Here is a 17,844-nt window from a genome sequence, read left to right as displayed (position 1 = left end):
AGTGCTAACATTGCTTGCCTGTTTTGAACATTGTAGCAAATTATGAAATGATGGGACATTCACTCATGAGGGAAAGAGGTTAGGAGCTCACCACCCAGTGCTGATCTCCAGATTGGGGAAATATATACGAGGGGGGGGGGGGAATGTATGCTTTCAGTAATTTTGAAATAGAACTAGTTTTCTACAGTACCAATAGCTTTCTTTTGTTTTGTTGTGAATGTTGTGTACCTCTGGATTCTGCGGTAAACATGTACATGTTGATCTCAAAAATTTCATGTCAAGTATTTCCCCCCTGAATTTCCATGTATGTGTAGTCATGTACTAACACAAGAGGGATGCATAGATGTTGCTGGACTCATTTTGTTCAGTTATAGAACATCTGCCTTTGGGAGAAATTACATAGTGAGGCTGTTCTCATGATCGGCCAAAATCGGGCTAAGGGAGCCTACTCTGATTTTGGCAGAATGTGAGAACCACCGGGCTCTCAGACTTACCCCTCCCCTTAGACGAGGTTAGCAAAGTGAGTGCTCTTCTAACCCGGTCTTTTTGATTGTGTATTGCTGTGGCAACATATGAGGAGACCCCCTGCCGGGAGGCTGAAACAAACCTCCTGGCCCTGGAGGGTCTCTCCAGGATGCCCCGTCTGCTCGCTCCTGGAACGTCTGGGGGCCACGCGGCCCCTGATCCCCGCAGCCCCCGCCAGCTCCATGACGGAGCTGGCAGTCATGTGGGTGGCCAATCTGGTCAAGTCTGCTCTCCCCACTGACTTCATTTTGGCAAGTCTCGCTTATCGTGAGACTGGCCTCAGTATTGGCTGTCCCTTCTGCCCTGGGGCTGTTGTGAAGTGCTAAGCAAGCCCCCACTACAATGAGGAAGACTGTGGCAGCACTGCTTCCACAGCTGCTTGTGGAGAGCAGCGACAGGGCTTACTTGGGAGTCTGCAGGAGCCCCAGGGAGCAGCATTATGCAGCACTGTGCATCATGTAAGCTAGCTCCTTTACTTCAGACTTGACAGTGGTAGAAACATGTTTGTGTTTAAAGTCCCAGGGGCTGTTCAAATAGAAGGCCAGACTATTCCTGCCCTGACAAGAGCCAGCAGACATACGTTGGCCTCACATGCTCCCTTTTTCTGTCAGGAATGGCAGTTACTGGCCCTCTCCACCCCCAGCACAGTACCTCCAGTGACTGTTGCTGGTGTCGATCTGATGTTTCTTTCTGGATTGTGAGCCCTTTGGGGACAGGAAGCCAGCTTTATTTTTTTAGTTATTATTTCTTTCCGTAATACCGCTTTGGAAACTTTTGTTGAAAAGCGGTATATAAATATGTTGTTGTTGTTGTTTGTTGTTAGTAACTTCCATTCTTGTTTGCAGCAAGTCATCACCTGCCACTTCATCTGCATTGGCAAACTATGGCTGTTGTTTGTCTGCGAACAATAAAAACCAGGGGGCAGCCTCCAGGCTAGTAGCTGTGCACGAGGAAGTTGTGTTTGCAAATGTGGGGAAGGGGGATGGGCCATTTTCACAAATCCCCCTTCCTCTGTAGCACTCCCCCCCCCCGGTGCTCCCTGAAAACTTTCTCTATGGGTGCAAGGGGGGTACAGAAAGAAGAGAAATTTGTGAACACACACACACACTCCGCTGAAGTTAGTGGAATGTCTTCTGTTTGCACAACTATTGCCCATACTTTGCAGGCAAGCACAATTGATCAGACAGAATGGCAGATTATGGCTTCCCTCAAAAAAGGATTGGAAGCTCTGCCAGGCATGAGGGAACATGTGATCCTGAAGATTCTGTCTGCTTGTTCTTGTAACACCAAACTATGGTCTAGCATTGCTTCTGAACTCCCCCCCCCCTGCCATTTTAGATTATGTACTTGCAATGTATAAGTTATAACTTATAGCAGAAGTCATAAAGCGTGTGTGTGCACATGCACACACATTTTTTTGCACTTGTGCACATAAGCATTTTCATTTTAGCTTTGAATGATTGAATATGTTTGACTAGTCATCTGACTGTATCAAAACAATTTTTCAAACCCCATAAAAAGAAAATGGCATAATTTATATACAATCATTTCAACATCTCCTTAGCTTTATTTATGTAATGGTAAATTACCCAATATGAATATTTTAGAACTTTGGTATAATGCATTTCAAATGTAAAGAGATTGATACATTGCTAATGTTAATGTTAGGGAACAGATCTTCAAATGTGTTCATAAATGAATCCTTTTTTTGTTTGTTCTTCTGAAAATTTTCAGATGCTCTCTGAGGCAGCTCCAGGAAAAGTTCGTATTGTTCATGGGGATATTTTGACATATAAACTTGAGAAAGTTTTTCCAAAACATCTCATGAAGAACTGGGAAGACGGTCAGTATGCTAGAACCACAGTTATTTCAAACATGCTTTCATATGAATGTACTCCTAACAGTATACTTGGCTCAGCAGGGTCCACCCTAGCTGCATATGAAAGGGAGACTAGAAGTGTGAGCACTTCCCCTCATATTCCCCGCATAAGATATTCCCCTCAGGATGAAGCCGCTCTGGGAAGAGCAGAAGGTTTCAAGTTCCCTCCCTGGCTTCTCCAAGATAGGGCTGAGAGAGATTCCTGCCTGCAACCTTGGAGAAGCCGCTGCCAGTCTGTGAAGAAAATACTGAGCTAGATAGATCAATGGTCTGACTCAGTATATGGCAGCTTCCTATGTTCCTATATTTCTGTACTGCCCCAAACTTGCATCTCTGAGTGGTTTACAATTAAAATTATTTAAACATTAAAATCATTTTAAACCCAGCATTAGAAGTATTAAAACTATAAATCTGAATAAAAGCCTGGGTGAACAAATACATTTTCAGTGCCTTTTTAAAAGTTGCCAGAGATGGGGAGGCTCTTATTTCAACAGGGAGCTGTTGAAATAACAAGCCATCTTGTTTAAGTGTACATCTGATGCTTTTTATTTTTGGATAGCTCTCTGACTGTTGACAGAACACATGTATTGGCATGGATTCATTCTTCTTCAAAGCAGTTTTTTACTTGACAAGGTGTTTGCCCACCAGAAACAAGTCTTCCTGTAAGTGTTCTGTTTCCAGTGTGTGGGTATCCTGTTAGTCTCTTTCATTTTAAACAGGAAGGTTAACACCTTTATTTAAAGATTTTAAAATAAATGAAACATCAAGAGGAACCACGTTAGATAAGAGTGGCATCTACCACCTTTCCTCCATGGCAAATGTCATTTCAAAGCATTTACCCAGCTCTGTTGTTTTCGTTTCTGTGGCTGAGATGATGCGCAGCCTACCATCACTGTAATGGCCTGTCAGGAGTTTACTTTGAACTCCACAGCAGCCCTAGGGCAGGCCATTACAGCAACAATAGGCTGCACATAATGTCAGCCAGTGTATGAAAGCTTGGTGTCTTCGTACCAGCTCTTTAGTTTCTATTAGAAAAATAGAAGGTGTGAAAGATGAATTTTTTCTTCTGGGGTATTGGTCAGTTTGGGCTTTAGCCCCTGTCCTACATTTCCTGACCCAAAGCCTCATATTCAAGGTATGAATTCCCATTGCACTTCTAATCTGAAGAATTTGCCCTTCCTCCAGGCGCTGTTTTTTGGTGGCAATTGCATTTTTCAGTAGCATGCGCGCGCGCGCGTGTGTGTGTGTGTGTGTGTATATATATATATTCTCTTGGAAACATCCCAATTTGTGGGGGTGTAGGGCTGGGGAGGCATGGGACTTCTTTGCAGGCAAGGAGGAACATTGCATTCTCTTTATGGAAAATGAAGTCAACCTTCCTATACTGTCTTCACTTTCTCAGGAGCAGCTCGGAAGAATACATCCTTAGCTATACTCCTGCCTCCCCGATCTTTCGGCATGAGGGAGGAAGTAAAACTGCCATTTTGAGTTGGTGAGAGGCCTGGGAAGCATTTCACTTAGAATAATCAGTCTTCATTTTAATCTGACCTTAAAAACCTGGGGAGGTGATTAATGGATTGTTTCTGTTCCAAGAATAAAAACATTTTTTCATTGTTCAACGTTATGTGTGATATTAAACAGGAGAAGGAATCCGGTAACTGGATGGCAGACTACTCTTAGTCCAAGCCCCTGCTTTAACTTAAAGCAAGTGCCTCTGTACTGTATATAGGAGTAAAGTTACTCTACAGTTAAATTTGGATTTTAGGGCTTAATTTTGGATGTATTTAATCCTACTTGTGTAATGGATAGTGTGAATGTATGAAGCATAAAACGGTGGTGAGAGGAACATGCTTAGTTTTTATATGCTATAGGGGGGGAAAAGTATGTTTCCCATTTACATAAAACACAGATGAACCTTTTACACTAACTACTCAAGAGATTATTTTTAAAGAAAGTCTTTTTCTTACAGATCCACCAGACATACATATTATTGGAAATCTACCTTTCAGTGTTTCAACCCCTCTAATAATAAAGTGGCTTGAGAATATATCCAAAAGAGATGGGCCCTTTAGTTATGGTAGGACACGGATGACTCTGACCTTTCAAAAGGAAGTGGGAGAGGTAAGTTTGCTTATTGCCTTATTCTAAATTATCAAACTGCAGCAATCTATAATATGTAAATTTAAGAAATCACTGATAAAATTTAGTTGATTTCTTTGTTTTTAGAGCCACTTAATAAATATGCTGTGAATCTTATTGTACTGCGCTTCCCACCCTCTCTACCTCCAGTCACTTCAAGATCTGTGGAAAATAAATTTCTCTTTCAAGGAAAAACTTGAAATATGCATACTTTGGAAATACTATGCATACTAGTATTGCTAGGGAAAGATGCATACTTTGGAATACTAGGGAAATATGCATACTTTGTTGATATAAGTACTTTTTGTACTTGAAGAATTCAGTCAAATATACTTTGTAATTTTAAAACTGCCTGACAAGGACTTATACCTATTGCCTCCCAGGACATATGGAATGTTGAGAATAGTTGAACCATGGAATGTTAGAGGTTTCTATTGTTTGGAGGTCAGGGACAGAACGGAGGCAGCTTGGGTTGGTCTGCTTGAATGCTTAACAGCTTATAGGGTTAAGGGTTGTGTGCTTGGGGAATGGGGTGATCAAGTTAAAACATCTACTCCCCATGATACAATGGGAAATTTCAGGAGGAAGGAGGTGGGGAAAGGACACCTTTCACTCTCCAGAAATCAACCAATTTAACATAGGCACATAGTAAGCTGCCATATACTGAGTCAGACCATAGGTCAATCTTGCTCAGTATTGTCTACACAGACTGGCAGCAGCTACTCCAAGGTTGCAGGCAGGAATCTCTCTCAGCCCTATCTTGGAGATGCCTGGGAAGAAACTTGGAGCCTAGATGCTCTTCCCGGAGCGGCTCCATCCCCTGAGGGAAATATCTTACAGCGCTCACACTTCTAGTCTCCCTTTCATATGCAACCAGGGTGAATCCTGCTTAGCTTAAGGGGCCAGGTCATGCTTGCTACCACAAGACCAGCTCTCTTCTCTACAATAGTAAAGCACCTAGTCGAGCAAAAAAGAATTTTATAGGAATAAAGCAGTCAGATTCAAGCCTGGAAGCCAGACTGAACCCAAATGTTGTAAATCAGAATAGAGGAAGAATACAAGAGGATGGGAAAGGGACATATTGTTCATCCCCCCCTTAAAGCCCCTTCTTGCAAGCCCCAACCTGTTCAATAAGGTTTCTCTTCTAGATGGGTGGAGCTCTGAATAGAAACACTCCTGATAGGGCTGGGGATACTCTGCAGTGTTTTGTTTGTTTGTTGTTTTCCTCCCAGATTCCATTTGTAGTGTTTTGCAGTCTGTAAATCTTGGCCTTATAGTTCCCTCAATGCAGTCTTTGGATCAAAACATAAAACTGCTAATATTTTTCTTTGTCCACAACCTCATTCTAAGGAGGATAAAGCACTGCAACAACATCAATTTCTAACTCTAATAATAACTTCATAACCAGATATTGATGAAAACCTGAACACCATCTGTCAAAGTAGTTGACTGCCAGAATCCAACAGAGTGGCCCTGTTCATGAGTTACAGCCGCTGGTCAGGGTAATAGTACCCTTAAGATCCCCAGAGTGCTGTTGCAGGACAGTGATTTGGGGAAACGTACACTGGTAATACTCTTGCCACAGCAGCCCCATCCATTTTGGGAATGCAAGATTGTTGCAGACAGAAGCCTGTTGCCATGAAAGCCAGCTTCAGTTTGGGGCCAGAGCAAGGAATTGTGCAGAGACCCCATCCCAGTGCTCCTACATTCTCAATGAGGTTACATTGGTCCTGGGACAAAGGAATGTCCTGACATTCAACCCCATCCAAAGGCAATTCCAGCCACATATTTAGATTTGGCAAGTTAGAGTCCTTTTGTTTCAGCACCTCGAACTGAATAGTGTCTTTCAATCAAACGTCAGAATAAACTGATTTTTGCAGTTGAGATTCTTTCTATTTATTTTATTATTTTATAAAAAATGTGCCATAGTTCTTTTTCCCCCTCTCTCCCATGTATCCTTGTAGCAACCCTGTAATGTAGGTTAGACCTAGCAATTGGCCCAGCATTCTCCATTGAACTACATGGTTGAATGGAGATTTGAAGTTGGATTCTCTCTGTTCTAGTCCAGTGTAATCTGAGCCCCAAAGAGTGTTGTGCAAAAATGCTGCAGAGCATGCTTCTGTCTGTCTATCTATCTATTTTTTTATTTGATTTGATGTATATACTACCCCTCCAAAAATGGCTCATGGCAGTGATATGTATTCCAGATCCACCTAGCCGTTCTTGCAGAGGAGGACAGCAGTCTCTGGCCCTTAGACTTGCACTAGCTTGCCTTTGTCCAGCAGCATCCAATAGTGTGTGCCAGCCAGACTGGATTAGCACTTTATTGTGCACAGCTGGAGCCATGGCGGGCTTGCAAATGTGTAGTTGTTTATGTTATTTATTTTTATTTATTTATGTTCAAAGCTCTACAATACATACACGGCCCAACTGCTAGATTGGAGTGTAAGCTTAAGGTGGGAAAGTGGAAAACAATAGAAATAGCTTATAAATTAATACAACTTTGTGGCTGATAACTCATACATCATTTGGACTATTGGTGTTGCCATCATACAGAATGTGTGCTTGCTGATCTTTCTTTAACTTTTGTTTCTTGCCTGCATGGAAAGTTTGAGGTAGAACCTCTAGAATGTGATTCTAAATTCTACTGTGTGGGCCTATTGTACTGTGTGGGCACAAGTGATAAACTGCATTTGAGATTTCATGTTCTTGGTTTGATTTTTGTTTCCAGTAAGCATAGGAACAACAGTGATGAACCCACACTTTCCCCCTTATACTTCAGCTAAAGGAGGCTTCATTAGAACCATATTTTTGCTAGACAACCCCAGCAAAATTAACAGAGAATATTGCTTCACTATATTATTTCTTATCTCTTGTACAGATCCTTATGCCAATCTTCTGTGTAAAAAGTCTGCTAACATCAGTAAAGCTGTGGTTGGTCATTAATGGTAGCCCTATTCAGGCATTATGTTATACATGCATTCCGGTGTCTCTACACGTGTTAATGCTTTTGTGTGAATGACTGTACAAATGTTTACTTTTAAGTGGACCTGGATACAGGCCCTCTCAAATGCAGTACAGTTAGATGTACTGCTGTACATGCATACCTGGTACACAGATTGTACATGTGTTGAACATAATGTGAAAATAGGACTGATATTGCCAATTGTGATTCATATGCTTCTCAAACATATGTAATGGATATCTTCAGAAATATATGATAACTTTCTTTTTAGAAGGATGCTTTAAAATTATTCCCTTTTTTGGTTACTGTTTAAAATATTTCTTTTTAAACTGTAAAGTTTTACTAGATTAACCTGGTGGAAGTCGCTCATAAAAACTGTTATTTTCTACCACAGAGACTGATAGCTGCCACAGGAACCCGGCAACGTAGCAGACTTTCCATTATGTCTCAGTACTTGTGCACTGTTCACAAGTGTTTCATGATTCCAGGCCAAGCTTTCATCCCAAAGCCAGAGGTGAGTCTGTCCTTACTTAAATTTTAAGAGCCAGAGATTGTGGCTTCATCTGGTTATTTACAGAGCCGCCAACATGGAAAAATAAGTTGAATGTACAGTTTGATTCTGTTAGGTGCCAAGTTTCTTTATTACTGCTCCAGGAAGCTGGAATGAGTGAGAACTAAAATTGAACACACAACCTGCGTTCCCTCTAATTGTTCTCATCAGTGAGTGGAAAGCGTTTTCTTCTGGGAGGCAGTAAAAAGGCAGTGTGCGCACATAACACTCTCTCTCTCACGCACACACGGAATGAATTCATGTGCCACGCAAAGCGCAGCGTGCAAACACTTTTTACTGTGCCCAGGCCCCCTTGTATAGCATGCCACATTATTCTACCATTGATGTCTTTCTCTCCCCAGTTTTCTCCAATTATATTTGTCTACAAGGCCATGCCTTTTCAAAGTCTCTGCCAACTCATTATTATCTAGTGGGTCCATTTAATAGGCAAAGAGGGAATAAATATAAGAATTAGGATAATTGTGAGCACAACTGCAAAAATGGTTTCCCAGAACCAAGGTCCCAGAATGAAGCCATGGACTCTTGATGTCATCTGCCATGGATATGAGGAAATGGAAATTGCCATAGCCATGAAGTGGTCTGGTTGAAGGATTAGATTCCCCTCTACCTTGTAGCAGAATATATGCTGTAAATGTGCATGCGCACATGCATCGTTGCTTCTCTTCTCTCTCACACACACACACAAACACACACTTCTCTTCGCCCCCGCCCCCCATCAGCTAGAACATAAAAATACAGATTTGATTAAAAGGTTAAAAATGAGTGCAATATAAGCATGCAAAAAGATACTCCCATTTCCTTCTGCCCCCTGTCATAAGAACAACCTTGCTAGATCAGGCTCAAGGCCCATCTAGTTCAGCATCCTGTTTCGCACAGTGGTCCACCAGATGCCGATGGAAGCCTACAGGCAGGAGTTGAGGGTATGCCCTCTCTCCTGCTGTTACTCCCCTACAACTGATACTCAGACGCATCCTGCCTTTGAGGCTGGAGGTGGCCTGTGGCCCTCCGACTAGTAGCCGTTGATAGACCTCTCCTCCATGAAGTTATCCAAACCCCTCTTAAAGTCATCCAGGTTCTTGGCTGTCACCACATCTTGTGGCAGAGAATTCCACAAGTTGATTATGTGTTGTGTGAAAAAGTACTTCCATTTGCTGGTCCTAAATTTCCTAGCAGTCAATTTCATGGGATGACTCTTGGTTCTAGTGTTGTGCATGAGGGAAAAGAATTTCTCTCTATCCACTTTCACCACACCATGCATGACTTTATAGACCTCTATCATGTCTCCCCACAGTTGTCTTTAAAAATCCCCTGGTGTTGTAGCCTTGCCTCATAAGAAAGGTGCTCTAGGCCCCTGATCATCTTGGTTGCCCTCTTCTGCACATTTTCCAGTTCTACATGTCCTTTTTTAGATGTGGTGACCAGAATTGTACGCAGTACTCCAGGTCTGGCCGCACCATAATTTTGGCATTATAATATTAGCAGTTTTATTTTCAATCCCCTTCCTAATGATCCCTAGCATGGAATTGGCCTTTTTCACAGCTGCCGCATACTGAGTCGACACTTTCAACCAGCTGTCCACCACGACCCCAAGATCCCTCTCCTGGTCAGTCACCAACAGCTCATATCTCATCAACGTATACTTGAAGTTGGGGTTTTTCATCCTAATGTGCATCACTTTACACTTGCCAACACTGAACCACATATGCCATTTTGTCACCCACTCCCCCAATTTGGAGAGATCCTTTTGGAGCTCCTCACAATCTCTTTTGGATTTCACTACGAAAGAATTTGGTATCATCTGCAAATTTGGCCACCTCACTGCTTACCCCTGCTTCTAGATCATTTATGAATAAATTAAAAATCACCAGTCCCAGTACAGATCCCTGGGGGACCCCACTTCTTACTTCCCTCCATTGTGAAAACTCTCCATTTATACTTACCCTCTGTTTCCTGTCCTTCAGCCAGTTAGCAATCCACACGTGTACTTGTCTCCTTATCCCATGACTGCTAAATTTTCTCAGGAGTCTTTGATGCGGAACTTTGTCGAAAGCTTTTTGGAAGTCCAGGTGTGCTATGTCAACTGGATTACCTTTATCTACGCACTTGTTGACACACTCAAAGAACTCCAATAGGTTTGTGAGGCAAGATTTACCTTTGCAGAAGCCATGCTGGTTCTTTCCAGCAGGGCATGTTCTTCCATGTGCTTTACAATTTTATCCTTGAGGATGCTTTCCATCAATTTGCCTGGAATGGACATTAAGCTAACCAGCCTGTAATTTCCCAGATCGCCTCTGGATCCCTTTTTGAAAATTGGTGTTACATTTGCTACTTTCCAGTCCTCCAGTACAGAGCCTGATTGCAGGGATCAGTTATATATTTTAGCAAGGAGGTTGGCCACAACATTTGAGTTTTTTGAGGACTCTTGGATGGATGCCGTCTGGCCCTGGCTATTTGCTAGTTTTCAGTTTTCCCGGACAGTTTAGAACATCAACTCTTGTCACTTCTGTCTGACTCAGTTCTTTAGCCTCCATCCCCGAAAAGCCTGGTTCAGGAACAGGTATATGCCCAGTGTCCTCTGCCGTGAAGACAGACGCAAAGAACTCATCGAGCTTCTCTGCAACCTCCATATCCTCCTTAATAATCCCTTTCACTCCCTCATTGTCTAATGGTCCAACTGCCTCCCTGGCAGGTTTCCTGCTTCTGATGTATTTAAAGAAGTGTTTGTTATTCCCCTTGATAATTTTGGCTAAATGTTCCTCAAACTCTCTTTTCACTTCCCTTATTGTCACCTTGCATTTCTTTTGCCAGAGTTTGTGTTCCTTTCTGTTCTCTTCATTTGGACAGGCCTTCCAATTTTGGAAGGAAGTCTTCTTCCCTTTTATGGCTTCCTTGACAGTACCTGTTAGCCATGCTAGCATCCTCCTGGACTTAGTGGTACTTTTCCTCCTTTGGGGTATACCATCTTAACTGGGCTTCTAGTATTGTGGGTTTGCTCCATGCAGTGACTCTCCTGATTTTCCCTTTCAGCTTTATTTTTACCATACTCCTCATTTTGGAGAAGTTTCCTCTTCTGAAATTCAAAGTGTCTGTCTTAGACTTCCTTGGTGATTCTCTCCCCACATGTATTCTTAATTTGATCGCACTATGGGCACTGTTCCCTAAAGGGTCGATGACACTGACATCACAAACCAGGTCCTGGGTGCCACTCAGGATAAAGTCCAAGGTTGCCTTCTCTCTGGTTGGTTCCAAGACCAACTGTTCTAGGGCACAGTCTTTTAGCATATCTAGAAATTTATGTCATGACCTGACTGTGAATGTACCCAGTCTATGTGTGGGTAATTGAAGTCACCCATTATTACAGCCCTGCCTCTCCTTGATGCCTCCCTGATTTCCTGCTGCAACTCCCAATCACTGTCAGCATTTTGATCAGAAGGGTGATAGCATGTCCTCAGTATCATGTGCCCTTTCAGGCCTTGTATTGTCACCCACAGGGTATCTGTGGAGGACTCCAGTCCACCTAGGTTTTCTAGCTTGTTAGATTCTATCCCTTCTTTAACATACAGTGCCACTTCACCTCCAAGGCGCCCTCCCTGTCCTTTCTATAGAGTTTATATCCAGGGCTAACAGTGTCCTACTGGTTCTCACTGTTCCACCATGTTTCTGTTATGCCTACTATACCTATTTCTGCGTTAGCAACCAAGCACTCCAGCTCACCCATCTTGGCTCAGAGACTTCTGGCACTGGCATATAAGCACTTATACGCTGAATCTCTTCCCTGGTGTCTGCTATCTTTCTTTTGACTCTTTGACCTGCTGGCACAGGCTCCTGTCTGCTCTTTATGCGGTTCTGCTCTGTCCCCTTCTGTTTTATCTGAATCCTTTGCCCCCTCGCACTTTAAAGGATGGTATTTACCAAACCGGATACTGCCCAGCTTCTGTTGGCTATTCCCCAGGCGTCATTTTAAGAGCTGCTCTGCAACCTTTTTGATTTTAAGCACCAGCAGTCTCACCAGCAGGTTCAAGTGCAGCCCGTCCCTTTTGTACAGGCCTTGCTTGCCCCAAAATGTATCCCAGTGCCTAACAAATCTAAACCCCTCCTCCCGGCACCAATGTCTCATTTATGCATTGAAACCCTTCAGCCCTGCCTGTCTCACTGTACCTGCATGTGGAACAGGTAGCATTTCTGAGAATGCTATCTTGGGGGTCCTGGACTTCAGTACACTACCTATCACCCTAAATTTGGCTTCCAGACCTGCCCAGCACTGCCTAACAGTCTGTCTAGACACTACGGGATGTCCGCAGCCTTCGCACCAGGCAGGCAAGTCACTATGCAGTCAACATGTGGGTCACAAACCCATCTCCCAAGAGCGGGTGCTCCCCTCTAATGACTGAATCACCTACTGCAAGGAGGCCCCCACCACCCAAAGGAGTATATCCTGTGCGAGGGGATATGGGCTCATCTTTCACAGAAGGGGTCCCTTGTAAAGGAGCATTTCCCTCTTCCTCAGACTGATGTCCTCCTTCCCTGAGACCTTTATTCTCCCTGACAGCAGAGGAGCTGTCAGCCCTGGAGTGGGATGCCTCTACCATGTTCCTGAAGGTCTCGTCCGTACGCCTCTGTCTCTCTGAGCTTCTCCAGATCTGCCACCTTGGTCTCGAGGGAATGAACTTGTTCCCTGAGAGCCAGGAGCTCCTTGCACTGAGCACACACCCATGACTTCTGCCCATGGGGCAAATAGTCATACACGTGGCACTCTGTGCAATACACTGGGAAGTGCCCCCTCCCCTGCTGACTTTCTATCTTCATACTGGTTTTGTTGGCTGTTTACAGTATTTAGAGATAGTTTATAAGAAGGATAGGTCTCGGCTGTATTGGTCAGCTATTTAACTGTCCAAACAGCCTTTCTCAAGAATATGAAGGAGGGATCAGTACTTACCTTCTTTTCTCCACCAGGCTCTTTGTGATTCTAGGGACACGCTTCTCACTAAACTCCTGGAAAACTGCAATGCCCTGCTCGTTATGCTCTGTTGGCTGTGCTCTCGGGCCTTCACCTCTTATGTAGAGAGTAGGCTTCAAACTGAGACAAAGCATGTGGCTCAAAGGAATGTGGGGCCTCCCACAGCCATAGCTGTCTCCACCCCCTCCAGGCAGGGACAAACAAAAACTGGATGCCGCAGTCTCTCAGGCTGACCAATGGTGTTCTGTCTGATTTCTCCTTTCCATTTTCCAGTAACATTAATGCTTAAACTATATAATTTCAGCTGTTTGAATATTTTTTTAAATGCTATTTACACCCCTGTCTCAGATGATGTTTTTGAATCCAGTTTGTCAGATTTCCCTGAGCTGGAGCTTTGCATTACTATTGCTGCTGTTAGTAGTATGTTTCTTCCCACCCCACCCGCCCCCTTTCCAATGAGACATGAGCCCTGTTTAGACATTATGTTGAACACTTGTAGAAGGAGTATATAGTACATACAGATACCGATCTGTACGCAGGTATGGTTATTCACATGTTATAGTGAATACAGGTACAGCAGTACACTTCCGATCTGTACCATGCATTTGCGGGACCTGTATCCAGGTTCATTTTTTTGAATGAATGCAGGTATAGCCATTCACACACAAACTTGTACTAGTGTACAGACGTGCACATTTGTACAACATAATGCCTGAACAGGGCTATGTTCTCAGTCAGCAGTGGCACTAGGTAATTGTTTTGTTTCGCCTTACTCAACTGCCTGCATCCTTGAGTGACCTTCCCAGAGTTGGCTGCCTCCTGCTTTTGAGGAGAACAGAAATGTGTCAGGTTAGAAGCCATTAAAAATTGTGAATATGGATGGATGGATAGATGGAATAGGACTCCTAATGAGGTTTGTGTATTGTGTTTATGAATAAAATGCTAAGTGGTTCTGTGATGCTGACATGTATATTTTCCTTGCCTGTTGAGTAGTTCTTTAAACTGACCAGTTAGAACTGTGGCTTTGTACATGATACCCCTAATATAATGATGCTGCAGTTTTTAGTGGAACCTGCTTTTGCTTTGTGATGATTCTTACTATGACAAAGGTCCCCTCAGTAAAATGAACCATATGGCATTCTCAGAACTATAGGCATTAGTGTTGAAGTGCTGAAGATGAAGGTACATTGAGGGTTGTCAGTAAAGCAACAGTAAAATGCCCAGAGAAAGAATGCAAGCTGAAAAGCCGCTTTTACCAATGGATTAATACATTCAACATGAAATCTAGGTAAAGATTTAATGATAAATACCAAGCTAGGAATGCAGGCTTGAAAATTATGCTTAGCAGTGGCAGCAAAGAATAAATGATCCTCTAACAAATATAGTTGGTCTGGTCAATTCCAGTTCAACTGATCCACAGATGCTACTTTGACAAGCTGTTCTGAGTAGTAATAGCTCTGGAGCCAAGCAGACTCTGTTGAGGCAGATTTCAAAGTGACTAATGAGATTTTCTCAGTAGCATAGAGTATACAAGATATCCTGATCAGAAAAGGCACATCTGTTTCCATTGTAAGGTGTTTTTCTCAGTTACTGCTTCCAGATTGATTCTGAATTAGGATTTCAACTCTGGATTTGAATGTAGTAGCCACTGGGTTCTTAACATGCTCTGCAGTAAATATTGTTTCTGAAAAGAAAGCCAGTGTGGTGAAGGGTGGTCAGTTTGGGTGTGGGAATCCAGGTTCAGCTGCATGCTTGGACGTGAAATTCATTGTGTGGCCTTGGGCAAGTCACTCTCTTTCAGCATAGTCCTCATCCCAGGGTGATTGTGAAGATATTTTTTTTTTTTTGCCTTTTTAATGTTGTCTAATAAAAATTTATCTAGGAGTTTTGGTGCTGGGTGTTATCAGTATGCTGATGACACCCAAATCTACTTCTCTTTTTCATCTGCATCATCAGGAAATGGTGTTCATTCCCTAAATGCCTGCCTACAGGCAGTAATGGGTTGGATGAGGGATAACAAATTGAAGCTGAATATGAAGCTGAGATGGGTTGGATGAGGGATAACAAATTGAAGCTGAATCCAAGCAAGATGGAGGTGCTCATTGTAGGGGCTAAGAATCTCAGGGGTGAGTTAGATCTCCCTGTGCTGGATGGGGTTGTATTCCCCCGGAAGGAGCAGGTACGCAGCTTGGGAGTACTACTGCACCCAGGCCTCACCCTGGTATCTCAGGTGGAGGCCATGGTTTCTATCTGCTTCGGCTGATTTGGCAGCTGCGTCCATTCCTTGAAGAGGACAACCTCAAAACAGTGGTGCACCAGCTGGAAACCTCCAGGCCTAACTACTGCAATGCGCTCTACGTGGGGCTGCCTTTGTACATAGTTCAGAAACTTGTTAGTTCAAAATGCGGCAGCCAGGCTGGTCTCCGGGACAACTTGGAGAGACCATATTATGCCTGTTTTGAAACAGTTGCACTGGCTGCCGATATGTTTCCAGGCAAAATACAAAGTGCTGGTTATTACCTTTAAAGCCCTGAATGGCTTAGGCCCAGGTTACCTTAGAGAGTGCCTTCTTTTGTATGACACCCACCGCATTTTAAGGTCATCTGAGGAGGTCCGTCTCCAGTTACCACCGGTACGTCTGGTGGCGACTCAGAGGCAGGCCTTCTCTGTAGCCTCTCCTGGACTGTGGAATGCATTCCCTGCAGAAATCCGTAATTTGAACTCTTTATTGGTTTTTAGGAGAGCCCTTAAGACCTATCTGTTTGGCCTGGCCTTCCAGGGTTTTTAAATGGTTGTAAAGGGTTTTTTAATGTACCTGTTTTTCAGGGTTTTTAAACTGTTTTATTGTTTAACTGTTTTATGGTATTTTATAACTTTTAATTGTGATTAATTTTAATTGTTTTTGTTTTATTTGTAAGCTGCCCTGAGCCAATTTTGGAAGGGCAGTATAAAAATTGAATGAATGAATGGTTTACAGAATAAAACAAAGATTAAAACAATTTAAAACAAGACAATCATCCAGATGTCTGGCTAAAGAGATGCATCTCTAGAGCTCTCTCAGAGGCCTGCAGAAAGGACAGACTTTTGTATTTTGGCTGGGAGTGTGTTCCAGAACTTGAGGGCAACTACAACAAAGATCTGACTCCAAGTCACCTACAGTCAAGCTGTCGGCAACTGCGGGCAGAGCTTTACAGATAACCTCAGTAGGTGGTGGGGATCATGTAGAAGAAGCTATATAGCTCTCCTATATACCAGGACCCAAGCCGTATTTTTATTTATTTATTTATTTATTTATTTATACTTTTATACCGCCCTTCCAAAAGGCTCAGGGCGGTTTACATTAAAACACCATTAAAATCAGTTAATAATTAAAACAAAAATTATAAAGCATAAAACAATGATTAACAATTAAAAACATCATTAAACAACAATTAAATAATCAGAACAATTTAAAAACAAGTTTTAAAAAGCTGAGAAAGCCTGGTTGAAGAGATGTGTTTTCTGAAAATTGCCAGAGATGGGGAGGATCGTATCTCAGCAGGGAGCGCATTCCACAATCTCGGGGCAGCAGCCGAGAAGGCCCGTCTCTGTGTAGCCACCAAACGAGTTGGTGGCAACTGGAGACGGACCTCCTCAAGTGACCTCAACGGCCGGTGGGGTTCATAGCGAAGAAGACGCTCTCTTAAATACCCAGGGCCTAAGCCGTTTAGGACTTTATAAGTTATAACTAGCACTTTGTATTTTGCCCGGAAACCTATTGGCAGCCAGTGTAACTCCATCAACAAAGGAGTAATGTGGTCTCTCCGAGATGACCCAGAGACCAACCTGACTGCCGCATTCTGAACCAACTGAAGTTTCCGGATTACGTACAAAGGCAGCCCTACGTAGAGCACATTACAGAAGTCCAGTCTGGAGGTTACCAACAAATGTACCACTGTTTTGAGGTCATTGATCTTGAGAAACGGGCGCAGCTGGCGTATCAGCCAGAGCTGATAGAAAGCACCCCTGGCCACCGCCTCAACCTGAGAAACCAAGGAGAGATGTTGATCCAGAAGTACTCCCAGACTGCAAACCTGTTCCTTTTAGGGAAGTGTGACCCCGTCTAGAACAGGCAGATCAAAATCTTCTCTAGAGTTCTGACACCGCACAATAAGTACCTCTGTCTTATCTGGATTCAGCTTCAGTTTATTCTCCCTCATCCAGCCCGTTACTGCTTCCAAGCAGGCATTTAGGGAGGATATGCCAACTCCTGAAGAAGTTGACATGGAGAAGTAGATCTGGGTGTCGTCAGCATACTGGTAACACCCAGCTCCAAATCCCCTGATGATCTCTCCCAGCGGTTTCATGTAGATGTTAAAAAGCATTGGAGAGAGTATGGAACCTTGAGGAACAACATACTTAAGCTCAGATTTTGAAGAGCAACAATCTCCAATCGACACCATCTGGAATCTGTCCAAGAGGTAGGAGCGGAACCACTGTAAAACAGTGCCTCCCACCCCCAACTCCCTCAGATGTTCCAGAAGGATACTATGGTCAATAGTATCGAAAGCCGCCGAGAGATCCAAGAGGACCAACAGAGTCACACTTCCTCTGTCAATTGCCAGTTGGAGATCATCCATCAGGCCGACCAAGGCAGTCTCCACCCCATAGCCCGCCCGAAAACCAGTTTGAAATGGGTCTAGATAATCAGTTTCCCAAGACCGCCTGGAGCTGAGAGGCCACCACCCTCTCAATTACCTTGCTCAGCCACGGGAGATTGGAAACTGGCCTATAATTGCTCAACTCTGAGGGATCTAACACAGGCTTCT

General features: G+C 43.4%; 1 protein-coding gene across 5 annotated transcripts in view; it reads left to right on the top strand.

Annotated features, from left to right (window-relative positions):
• Positions 1-17,844, top strand: part of TFB1M (transcription factor B1, mitochondrial) — a 55,039-nt gene that overhangs the window by 9,618 nt on the left and 27,577 nt on the right. For all 5 annotated transcript variants that reach the window (XM_053293605.1, XM_053293581.1, XM_053293591.1 and 2 more), the window contains 3 exons: positions 2,260-2,368; positions 4,374-4,525; positions 7,903-8,022. In XM_053293605.1, coding sequence (XP_053149580.1) covers positions 2,260-2,368; positions 4,374-4,525; positions 7,903-8,022 — 381 coding nt within the window. The remainder of the gene's footprint in view (positions 1-2,259; positions 2,369-4,373; positions 4,526-7,902; positions 8,023-17,844) is intronic.

This window comes from Hemicordylus capensis, chromosome 1, assembly GCF_027244095.1.
Source record: "Hemicordylus capensis ecotype Gifberg chromosome 1, rHemCap1.1.pri, whole genome shotgun sequence".
Lineage (NCBI taxonomy): Eukaryota > Metazoa > Chordata > Lepidosauria > Squamata > Cordylidae > Hemicordylus > Hemicordylus capensis.
Note: the sequence above shows the minus strand (reverse complement) of the source record. Positions and strands in the feature narration are given on the sequence as shown.